Source organism: Eulemur rufifrons, chromosome 18 (genome assembly GCF_041146395.1).
Source record: "Eulemur rufifrons isolate Redbay chromosome 18, OSU_ERuf_1, whole genome shotgun sequence".
NCBI lineage: Eukaryota > Metazoa > Chordata > Mammalia > Primates > Lemuridae > Eulemur > Eulemur rufifrons.
The window spans coordinates 63908555-63920620 of record NC_091000.1 but is presented as its reverse complement, the minus strand read 5'-3'; the positions used below and the strand labels follow the sequence as shown (position 1 = coordinate 63920620).

The window sequence follows — 12066 nt, the reverse complement described above, 5'->3', positions numbered from 1 at the left end:
CCTTGATTGACTTCAGAGGCAGCCTGCTGAACAGAGTTAATAATCTCCGTGTTTTCCTCCGGGGTATGATGCTGAAGTCTGCCAGTGGTAGGCTTCAATTTATTGATGAACTGTGGTCAGTTTAATACAGGGACCTCAGACATGGAGGCATCTCTTGAAATGCTGATTGCTTTTTAAAATTAAAATTTCACTTGATTTATTCAGCATCCCCCTCTCCATAGCCCGGTCTACCCCAGCCCACCCAATACACACACCAGTGTTTTTAAATTGAGAAAACATGTGCCTGATTCGGGTTTAAGCAATGTCACCCAATTATTATTTTGCAAGCCCCTTTCAACTTTTTTTTTCCAGTTTGATGAGTTTAAATATGGATATGAAAATTGATCTAATTTGCAATAAGATGCGACAGTCTCTGTTTTTCTCTCTGTTGGGCTCACCATGTCCCAGCACAGTACTTCCAAGTTTGCTTTGCTCTTTTCGGCAAGAGCTAAGGCAAGAGAGTTCATAGCAAGTCCCTCTGGCCTCACCTATTTAAAAGCCCCCAAGAGAGCATTACTACGAAGGATTCTTCCTCCTACTCTCTTCAAAGCTCCTCTCAAGTGATCTGAGAGATCGCTCGTGTCCAGCCCACTGAGGTGCTGCTTTCGATATTTGGCTCCTTTTGTATTTATTCTTCTGTTAACGGGAGTGGGCGAGCAGAGGAAGGGATTTCCAGAAGGATGGCCTGCTACCTGGAGAAGTGGGCTGTCTGGCTTTCTCTCCCTTGTGGGGCCAGGTGTTGCTGGGCCTTTCGAACCAGGTAGATGTTGCAGAGACAGAAGAGTCGTGCTGTCTGGCGTGACTGCAGCCTCTGGCAGACTTCCCCTTGTAAATCTTTAGGGAGGTGGAAGGAAGAGATTGCTTTGCCTCTGCTGCCCCCTTCTTCCACAGTTGCTCCCAAGGAACTGATAGTTCTCCGCTGAAACAACCACCACCAGGAGCAGCCCACCGGGATTGTCCTGCATCTGGGTAAAGAAGTTAACATCATTCATCAAATTGCCTGTCATCAGGGTGACACGTGGCGGGGAAATAAGTGGCTATTTTTGGAACTGAGCTGTCTGTCTGTGCCTGAGAGGGCAGGGCTAGTCCACAACAGCGGAGAGGCCAAGAGCCCCACCACCCACCAAAATCTACTCTAACATTTGTACTTGGCTTTCAAGCTGGACTTTCCAAACACGTGGGTTTGGACCGAAGTCTCCCTGGATGGTTTGCACTTGCCCTTGCTTCTCTGCAGCTGTCGGCTCCGAGTGAAGGCTACATGTTGGCTGTGTTACACTTCTCCAGGGGGCTTGGCTAGCGTCTGCGCAGTATTGTTTATCGTTGTTACACATTTTACTAGTTGTGGTGCAAGCCGTCCTGTGCAGCCCACTGGAGATTCTAATGAACCTGGCACTTCCTTTCCAGCCCTCATTTTTCACTAGCCTGCTGCTCCAACAGCACCTGCCCTTGGGTTCTGTAGCTCCAGCTTGGTGGTCTCTTTCTACTTGTTGTCATTCACCCCCTTTTACAGTAGCTTCCTCTTGGGGTTCATTGCTTTGTCTTCTGGGGCAGTGTGACACCACTTGGCCAATCCACTACAAAGTCCATGAACAAATGGCCTTGAAGGATGATTCCATTTGGTGATTCTAAATTCTGATCTGGCTAATTTTCCAAGACGTTTCCAGGACATCTTTGGGGAGGGTGGGTAGTTCATGCAACTTCAAGTCAGCCAGTGAGTCGCTGACACTGTGACTTAGAATTTGGTCTTTGTTTTGGCAGATGACAGTTTGGAAACATCATCTGCCACTTTTAACAATTCATGTAAAATTGGAGTAGCCTCTTTCATTCCTTTTCTTGTTGTTGTTGTCACTACCCAGCTCTGACAACTGTCTGTGAACCCAACAACCTCTCAAGACCCTTTGGGGATGAGTCTGTCACTGCGCCAATGCTACCTGTCAGTGTTGCTCATAGTACCTTCTCCTTCCAGCTCTTTCCCACCCATCCAAACATGTATCTTTAAGGACTCCAGGGAAAAAACGTGGCTCTGGTCCACATTTAGGTATACTGTTGACCTCGTTGATAGTTCATAGCTCTATTCCTTAAGCTTCCTAATCAGGACCGTTCAGTATGCTTCCAGCATGAGAAAGGGGACCAGAATTCATCTCTTACAAAACTACTGTGTGAGAACTTTATTGTAACTATGCAGTTTTTTGCTCTAGATTTCAAGGAACTCCAGTGCACAGACTGGGGGTCTTGCTTTTACAGGGTCCCCACAGTGTCCTTGGTGTCCATGAGTTGGGGGTGCCAAAGCTGAGTGGTTGGCCCACCATGGCCATCCAAAACTTGGGGAAAATAGACACAGCTCAGAACCGTGAATTAGCAGTTTGTAGTTCTTCCAAAATGTTGGGAATTTTACTTTGTCACTTTGATCTTAAATGAAAATTTTAGGGCCTTCAGCTTGGTCTCCAGATGTCTTCGTTAAGAAGTAGAGGCTTGTTCGGGGCCTCCTAAATGAAATCAAACTGTAACTCTCCACAGATGTAAAGGGCAGGCATGGCCTATGGTGACTGAAAGGTGGGAATCATTTCAAACTCCGCTTTCAGCATGCTCGACCCTCATTGACCATGAAGCGTCTTCAGGACAGTAGTTATCCAGAAGTGAAGCAGACTGGAAAGTTCCCTTCTAGCTCATTCCGAGGTTAACCAAATGGCAGCCGTGCTAAGAGGCAGTGACAAGGAGGCATAAGCAAGATGCCTAAATAATCCCCTAACCGTTACCAGCCCCAACCGTTACCAACCCTGCAGGGTACCGGGGCCTGGAGGCTCAGTCCAGGAGGTGGCAGAGGGTACAGAAGGTGCTCAGAGCTCAGTCTCCTTAAAGACTTTGTGTATTTTTAAGACAAGTAGTTCCATATTCTTTTAGAATCAAGACAAAAGCTGAGAATACACCGAAGTCCTGCCAGGATTAAATGGGGCCTCACGAGATCTTGAAATCCCGGAGCCTCCTTGTTGCCTCTGGTGTCAACCATCCAGGCTGTGAACAAAGTCTAGTCTTCACAAGCGAAGCCGTCCCCCAAACCTGTTGAGAAATGATTGACACCAGAAGTCAGAACCCAGCGTGGTCCCCAGCCTCTACCGTGTCAGTGACACAGGGAACCGGCCCCTCCAGCCTGCTCCTGCATGGCGGTATTGATTCTGCAGGGCACGTGGGAGCCAGAGGCTTGTTTGGGATGAGACAGGCCCGACGAGGCCCAGGGATACGCGAAGAGTGGCCAGGCCCATGAGGATAGAGGTGCCACTTGAACAGCCGCTATAGTCCTTGCCCTTGTCATTTTAGGAGAGATGGGAAATAAAAGCAGTGAACTGTTCTCTCTACAAAACAAGTTTCCTTTGGAAAGAGTTTGTAGCCTGAGCTCAGAAAAGCTGGGAAGTGGGGCATGGAGCTTGCTGCTTTGTCCCGAGCTCCTGCCGCGCTGGTATTTTTCTGGCTGTGTGTGACCTGCCGAGCAGGGACAGCCTGGCTGAGCTGGCGGGGCTGCAGGGTCAGCCCGTGGCAGCTAAGTAGCTCCTCTGCAGAAGCCCCTGCCCAGGAGGCAGCTTCCTGCCCACCTCTCTCACTCTCCTTCCCTCCCCCCTGGTTTCTATGGTGATTTTGTCTCTTTTCTGCCTTTGTTTCCCTCCCCCATCTTCCCCTTTGTTTCTCTCTCCCTCTCCTCTACTGAGGTTGGAGAGAACAGTGGGCGGGCTGCCCAGGCCCCTGGGACCAGGCTGGGCTTTCACTGCTGCGACTCGGGTGCACCTGTCCCACCCCCTGGAGCTCAAGCCGTGTTGGCAGCTGCAGCATGCGCTGTGGCTCTGTGGCCTTGGCCCAGGGTGCAGCCTCCCTGCCTGCTGCCTGCCCTGAAATTCAGGACACGGCTGTGCCCTACCCCCACTCCCAGGGCTCGTCCCCCTGGGGATCTCATGGCCTTCGGTGCCAGGGCAGCCTGCGTGTCACTGGCCTCTCATGGTACGTATCGATTCCACTTCAGGAATAAACCGACAGTGGGGTGCCAACTCTTCCCTAACGTGGCTCTTCTGCACTTCGCTGCGTGTGCACTTTTCAGGAGGACCAAATGCAAAGGACGCTGGATGGAATTAACCCAGATGTCCTCCTTAGGGCGGTGGGGTGTGACCCCATGTTCAAGCTACAGCCAGCATTCAGGGTACAACCAGTGTACCATGCACGTGGCCGCTGCCTGGGTCGTGGCTCAGCCGTGGGGCACGAATGGGACACTTCTGCCAGCTTCACTGTTCGGAGGGCCTGAATGAGATGCAAACCTCCCTCGGCAAAGTTTTGGGAAAATACAGGCTTAAAAACGGACACGTTTGGGGCACTACAGCCTGGACCTCTCTGCCCAGCTGTGTTGTCCTTCCACGAGGGACTGTGCCTGTCTCTGCTGGTCACTTTACCTTTCCCACTGCAGAGTGTGGAAGTTCTTGCTGAAGGATCTTCTTCTAGAAGGAAAGCAGGTAGGTCTGTCTTGGATCTTTAAAGTTCACCCCCAGTCCCCTAAAGGAGCTTTTGAAACTTCCTGTGTGATGGGCCCCACCCGTCCCACACTATGAGATAAAATCATTTAAATCTCATGTACAAAACCATTTTTTTCATACAAATACTTGGGTTTTTTTGTTTGTTTTGCTTTGCTTTGGGGGGGATTATAAAGGATCACAAAATGTTTTTTGCTTAAGTGGCTTTAGGAAAAATTAAAAGTCAGGTCTGTTGCCACAAAAGAAAATTAAAAATAAATCTCCATTTAAAATCTATATTTAAATGTCTATAATGCTCATTTGGAGAAGACAGGAAGGACTTGGGCATTTTAATACCAATCATATCTGAAGGCTTCCCCACGGAAGGCGATGGAAAAGGGAGGCCTTTCACTCTGCAAAAGGCGATTCAGCTATTCTGATGTATCTGAAGCTCGAACCTGTGGTGAGGGATGTTTCTCTCCTGCTTCAGAGCAGAGTCGGGCGTTATCTTCCGGTTATGGAAGAAATTCGTCCTGGGGGGTTCTGTGATCGTGAGATTTGGTCACCGGATCACCGAACAGATTTTTTGCCCAAACCCACCCATGGCTCGGCCCTGCTCGTCCAAGCCACCCGGGGCGGGGGGTGGGGGTGGCGGAACCCCGGTGGGGCTGCTGGGCTCAGGCCCTGCCCTCCACTTTTGTGTCAGCTGATCGGAGGACTGGATTTCACCTTCTGTGCTCAACTTTAAAACAGCTGATCCCTTGAAAAAAGCTTTTTTCCTTGAAATTTTTTGAATTTTTTTTTTTTTTAAATTTCAAAGATTCTTCAGGCTGAGTAGGACCAAGATTGGGCCTTCACTGCAGCTGTGTCCTGGCGATGCCCAGGGCCCCCAGGCTCTGTGTCTGGGGCCGGTAACAGCGTCACCTGTGTGGGAGCCTCTGTCTGGAAGGCGGCAGCTCTGGTTCCAGTGGCCGCAGGCTCACCCGGACCACGGGACCCGTCCTCAGTGACTCTGACTCATGGTCTGGGGTTGGGCTCGAAACTCTGAGCTTCAGAGAAACTCCCTGGTAATTCTTCAATTCGGGTGCCGGCCCCCCACAGGTCAGACGCGGAGGACTGCTGTCCTGGGGACGGGCCTGCCTTGGTTCAGGGGCTGTTTCTCTGGGGTTTTTGGTTTTTGCTTCTCCCCAGCGCTCTACCTTCCCGTGAGCTATATGACCTTCCTTCCTCCCACTGAAGCAGGATGTTCCTGGGAAATTTTAACTGCATAAATTTTTACTGGCCCTCTTTAGACCATTCATCTAAACAAAAACCAAGTACGGTGGCAGTGAGGGGAAAGTTTTTCTGCAATCTGTCAATCTGTTAAAAAAAAAAAACCGTGTCAGTGTAATTCCACGTGGAAACCAGGGTACCGACCCCTGCGCGGCAGACGCGAGCATTCCGAGGAGCATCGACCTTCACAAATATTTACACGTTCTTTGCCAGCACTGAGCATGGAGCTACGAGGCAACTTGGGCATGGCCTGAGAGTATCTGTAGGAAGAAAAACAGGAGAGCTGAATTCCTCCCTTTCCTCTCTCTGGCCCTGAACAAAAATGTCAGTGTCTAGCTCTAAAAGAAATGGCTGTTCTTACAGAGAAAGTTCTCTTTGTTGAGCACTGAGTCAACTCAACAGCAGGTTCACAGAAAACTAGAACTAAAGTTAGGAGTGAGCCCCTTCGACTGTGTCATCGTGATTCTGACCAGAAAAAGAAACTGGAAGTCCAGACGGGAAGAGGTTGTCCCTGCCTGTGTTCTGAGGACAGTTCTTCAGCACCAACTGAGTGTCCTATGAGTCAGTTCTGACAGTGGCCACCCGGAGTTAGTGCCGACCCCACAAATCAAAGGGCCAGGTCCCCAGTGAAAGTGTCCTCATTTCAGACACCAGCTCAGCAACTCAGAGCTTGCCTTCCGGACAACAAATGGACACAGGCAATCCTGACACTCAGGCCACGATGGCGTCACTGCATTCATGATTTTTCCTGATGACCACAAAGGGAAGTGACGGCGACAGCAATGGAGTTCCCCTGTCATTCCTGCACATAAATGTTACGCTTGCTCCTTTGTCCCTGGCAGCTCCTCCTCATCATGGGACCCACAGTCTCTCTGCTCCTCTTGAATCTTGTGAGGAAGGTGCCTGTGGCTGCCACCGCAGGTCTCTGGTGGCCACTTATTCAAATGCTGATTTCCTCCAGAAACACCCCATAGACATACAAAAATGCTTTACCAGCTGACTGGGCATCCTCTACCCAAGAGGAGTTGACACATCAGATTAACTATCACAGCGCTCTTTACTGAATGCAGTAGCAACAGACTGTAATTAACGTAAAGAGAAAAATAAGGGTATCAGGGAACTCATCCAAGAGAACCAGAGAACTTCATGGAATCAAGGCCCAGCTCGGATCTATCTGGTCATGGGGACAACGTGCTTTGGACACCATACCTCGGCCATCACCCTGGACCCTGGCTGCCATGCCACCCATTCTTGATCTCACCTTTGAGTCACTCCCTCAAGTTATGTAGTACAGGGTGGGTGTGTGGTTGGCTTTGATGAAGTCATGAGCCTCTACTGCAGCTGCAGGCGGGGCAGAGGGGAGTGATCTGTCACGGGAAATGGGGCTGATTCTCACCTGTCCAGGGATGCCCTCAAGTGAGAGGTGTTCCTGAAAGCTACGTGGCCAACTATAAATATCCACAACAGCTGGGTGTGGAATTCTAGGTTGATGGCATCAATTTTATGATATTACTTAATTTTCCAATGTGTATTTTTTTTTTAACAAGTTTGCTGTCGATCTACTTTGTGTTCCTTTGTAGGTAATTTTCTTTTTAATCTCTGGGGTGCTTTTTAAAGAATTTCTCTATGTATTTGATATATTACAGTTTCATCAGATGTGGCTAGATAGGAATTTATTTGGTCTATTCAGGACTATTGTGCCTTTGCAATTTGAAGGTGTTTGCCTTTCTTCAGTTCTACTATAGAAAATTCCCAGCCATTGTGTCATCAAATATTACTTCTGCCCCATTACTGTCTTCAGAAATTCCTATTTAGAAATACATTGGACTTTTCATTCTATCTTTCGTGTCTCTTTACAGAGAGATAAACCTATTTTCTGGCCATTTGACTCTGCTATATTTGAAGAGGTTTGTTCAAATATATTGTTTAATGCCTTAAACAACCAATGTTCTTTTTCATTATCTACCTGTTCTTTTTTCATGTTTTCCCCCCATAATGTTCTTGTTTTGGGGTTGCTAGTCCTTCTTTTATCCCTTCTATTAATTTAGGTATTCTTCCTTTACAGCCTTGTTCAGAGACTACTGTCACCGGTAGTCTCTGGAGTCTGTGACTCCTCTCCGGCATTCCAGCTCTGCTCTTGAGAGGCTGTTTTGTGTGGCTGGTTTTTGTTGTTGTTGTTGAGGGGTTATTTTCAGCAGGAAGTTTTTATCTTGTGGGTGGTGGTTGGTTGGTTTTCACGGAGAGAAAAGCCCTTGGTACCCGCATGGTGAAAGGTTTCCGTCCAGTGCTGCTCCGGGGCTGTAGCTGGAGCTACAGTTAGGGTGGTCCTGTGAGCTGAGGTGGGCAGGTGGAAAAAATGAACAGATTTAGAATTGGAAAACCATCTCAAAACGCAGTCCCATCTCTCCTTCCGGTATAGGTCACTGACCTGACTTACTGTTTGTCTCTTTCTCTGATAAAAATCATAAAATCTGTATGTTCTCTCCTGCTTCGGGGCTAGGAAGTCCAGGAGTGCAAATAAGAAAATCCAGTTCAAACAGGATTTCACCTATTAGGTGACTTAGTGGCTTATGTCATTGAGAGGGGCGGAGGTCGTCTGAAGATGATGTGGGCTCTCACGTCCGCTGACGTCCCCGTTAGATGAAGAACTTTTCTCTGAAGGTTCCTCCTTTCCCTTCATCTCTCTGCCCTCCCTGGCATGCTCAAACACAGCTACAGACTGATTAGTCCTTTAGAGTCACAGCTCTAAATATGTCACTCTGTGGCTCAGAAGCCTCCAAAGGCTAGCTCCGTGCCTCTGGCAGGAAGTCCTCGTCACTGTGGTCAGCACCCTAGGCCTCCCATTTCTCCAGCTTTATCTCACCTGCCACCTCCTCACATGTCCTGGAATCCATCCTAACATGGTGACTCTTCTTCTCTCGCTCCCGCTCACCTGCCCCTCTGTGTGCTCCGGTGGTATTTATCTGCCTGTGGTCCTGGCACGTAGCATCCGTATTCTGACTTGGATTTGAGTTCCTGTGTACATGTCTCACACCATCCCTAAGTTCTTGAGGAGGGAAGCCCCGTCTGACTCATCTTCTGCTTCCCCTGGTGCCAGGCAGAAAGCGTGTCACGGAAGAGCTGCTCCGACAGGCCTCAATGAATCAGTGATTAGGTTAAACCAGGCTAGTGGCTCTTTCCTGTAATGCGCAGGGCGGGTATATACACTTCATCTATCTCACAGAGAACCGCTGGCTTAGGAGCCGTTGCTTTAGTGCAAAAGGGCTCAACCCTGGCAGTGAGGCTGGAGTATGACACGAGAACGCATGGCCCTGCGCAGTGTCCCCTTCTCTCCACCCGCCCTCCTTTCTGGGCTTCCTACGTAGGCCCTGCCCCATTCTACTTTTTTCAGGATACTGTCCTGGCCCAGTAGCTACCTTGAAAGCCCCTGTGCAACTTCAAGAGGGTCCCCGTTTGAAGCACAGCAAGTCCCTCCTGGTACCATCTGATCATGCGTACGTGATGTCTTCCAAGTCATGCCCCTGAGGGGTGTCCTGGGCACATCCTCCACAGTCCTTGCACGCAGCAGGGCTCACAGCATGCCTCTGTTGCTCCAAGGTCTCTGAGCCAACACGTGCCCAGTAGACCCCAGAGCGGACAACACAGAGCACACAAAATGTTCACGCAAATAATGAGGAACCCGATGGAGCTGTGGAGTGACCGAATCTGTGCCTGGCAGGGGCCTCATTCACGGCTCTCCTGAGTCGAGTACGGAGCCTGTCACATGGCAAACCCTCCCCATTAAGTATTCAAATGAAGGAATGAATGAGCTAATGGGCACATCTTTTGATCTCCTCCGACAGATTATAACAGCAGTGAACTGAAAACAGCCTGCAGGAAGCATGAGCTGTATGTGAGCTTCCAGGACCTGGGCTGGCAGGTGAGCTCTCTGGACGAGAGGAACAAAGGTCCTTTCTCAGCAATTTCTTCTCATCTGAACAGCAGCAGCTGTCACCAAAAACCTAGGGCTGTAGGGCTGAGATGCTTTCTTCCATGGAAGCACTGAGGAGCTCTCGCGAGCGCTCAGGCTCCTGGGGTGGGGCAGAGGAGGGCCCGGCCCCCTGGTGTGCACCAAGCACCCACAGCCACCTTGCTAGGGCTCCCCAGCTCTGTGGTCCCCCTCAAAATCAGTAGCCATAGTTCCCAAAGCTCTTACCTCATTCTCTCAAAGACCACAGGACATATTTATTTGGGCATTCAAACACATTTTAACTGTGTTTTGAGACAGGGTTGACTTTTCAATGGCTATAAATTGGCTCACCCAGAGCACCCAGAAGAGCAGATGTTTTGCTCCGTACCTGAGAGCTACCACCAGTTTGTAAGAAAAGCCGCACATTTAGGTGATGAGTGACAGAAGGCAGTTTCTGTATGCAGGTGGCATCACTTCGATGGGAGCACTGTGGGTTCCTGTTCAGGCTCCTCAGGGCCAAGGACACGGAGCAGGCCCAGGCCCGTTTCTGGCCTAACAGCCTGTCGCGGGAGCGAGGTTTCTGCAGTCAGACCCGCCAGGTTCCTCTCCCAGTTCTGCCACTTGCATGTGAACTTGGACAAACCCCTCAGTCTGCTGCATCTGTCCCCTGGCCTTCTCGCGGCCTTCCTGCGAGCACAGATGCTGTGAGAAGCGTGTGTTAATCGTTTGTTGCTCCCTTTTGCTTAAATGAAGGACTGGATTATCGCACCCAAGGGCTATGCCGCCAACTACTGTGACGGAGAATGCTCCTTCCCCCTCAACGCGCACATGAACGCCACCAACCACGCGATCGTGCAGACCCTGGTGAGCTCCGGGACTTTTCATCTTCTAAGTAGGGTCACAAGCTGAGACCAAGGGTCATTTCTAATGGTACCTTCCCCCCCTCCCCTTGTTTTGGAACAGGTTCACCTTATGAATCCTGAGTATGTCCCCAAACCGTGCTGTGCGCCAACCAAACTAAATGCCATCTCGGTTCTTTACTTTGATGACAACTCTAATGTCATCTTGAAAAAATACAGGAATATGGTTGTAAGAGCTTGTGGATGCCACTAACCTGACACCAGTTGCTGGGGACACAGATTCTGCCTTGGATTCCTACATCGCATCTGCCTTAAAAAACATACAGAAACACAGCTGAGTGGGAAGATAAGACTTTGAAGCCATCTCATGCTGGTGCCTTACCGCCCAAGGGAGATTTTAAAGGATGTTGTTAATAATTTGCTCACTTCGTAAACAACGTGAGTAGCTGTTGGTCTGTAGGAAGCGGAGTTTGAATGTCTGTAGTGTAAGGTCTGGTAACTGCAGAAACAATCTTAAGCACCACCCCTCCCCCAAGAAAACCCATCAAAATTAGTTTTAATTACAGATCGAGCTATTTGGGGTATGAGTGAACAGGGAAAATCTCAAAGGAATAGAAGTATTTTTGGCTGAGTGATCAGCCGGTTCAGTACTGTCCATCACAGGCAGATTATTCAGATACCAGAAACTGGGGGTGGGGAGAGGATGCCTCTAGTCACAGATTTCATTCCCAGAAAGGCCAATTCCATATGGGATCGACATCCCAGGCTGTAACCAGGCCTCTATGGAGGTGCTTTTTGTCTCAATTGTTGCCGTTGTTTGTGGAGTTTTGTTGGTGTGAAAATAAATATCCTTATTCCGTCAAACCGTATCATTCCCACACCTCACTCCTCCATTTGCTGTATTCTCTGCTAGGACCAAAAGTAGACGTGGTACCTTGAGGTGAGGCTGCCAGGGGTGAGAAGCATTTGTAGGCGCCCTCCTTTTAACCGTGTGACATGTGACCGCAATTCTGCACCCTCTTCTTTATTGGAGCAGCTTTGGCAAGCACACTAACCTCAGGCGCGTAGATTCTAACATCTCACTATTTCGGTAAGACTCTCTTTGCCTTGGCTGATGGCATCCCAGGTCACAAGGGTAGGACCAACGAGGGAAGGAAGGTGAGGAAGGGGTGCCCAGCCTTTAGGAATGGGTTTGGGGAGATGAGTGTGCTGTTTATGAAACAAAATCACAAGTTTCTCTTGTAGAAAGTTAAGACTCAGATTAAATTTTAGACTATTTTTAAAATGTCTTTTTCACAATCATGTACTGGGAAACCAATTTCATACTAAACTGATTAAATAATACATTTATAATCTATAACTGTTTGCACTTACAGCTTTTTTTGTAAATATAAACTATAATTTATTGTCTATTTTATATCTGTTTTGCTGTAACATTTAAGGAAAGACCAGACTTTTT

The 12066-nt window shown here is 48.9% G+C and overlaps 1 protein-coding gene across 1 annotated transcript in view; it reads left to right on the top strand.

The window, feature by feature from the left end:
• BMP6 (bone morphogenetic protein 6) overlaps positions 1 to 11922 on the top strand; it is a 137178-nt gene extending 125256 nt beyond the window's left edge. Inside the window, exons 5-7 of the mRNA XM_069493223.1 lie at positions 9641 to 9717; positions 10501 to 10611; positions 10711 to 11922. Of these exons, the coding sequence (XP_069349324.1) occupies positions 9641 to 9717; positions 10501 to 10611; positions 10711 to 10860 (338 nt within the window). The 3' untranslated portion in view covers positions 10861 to 11922. The remainder of the gene's footprint in view (positions 1 to 9640; positions 9718 to 10500; positions 10612 to 10710) is intronic.
• Positions 11923 to 12066: the final 144 nt, after the last annotated feature.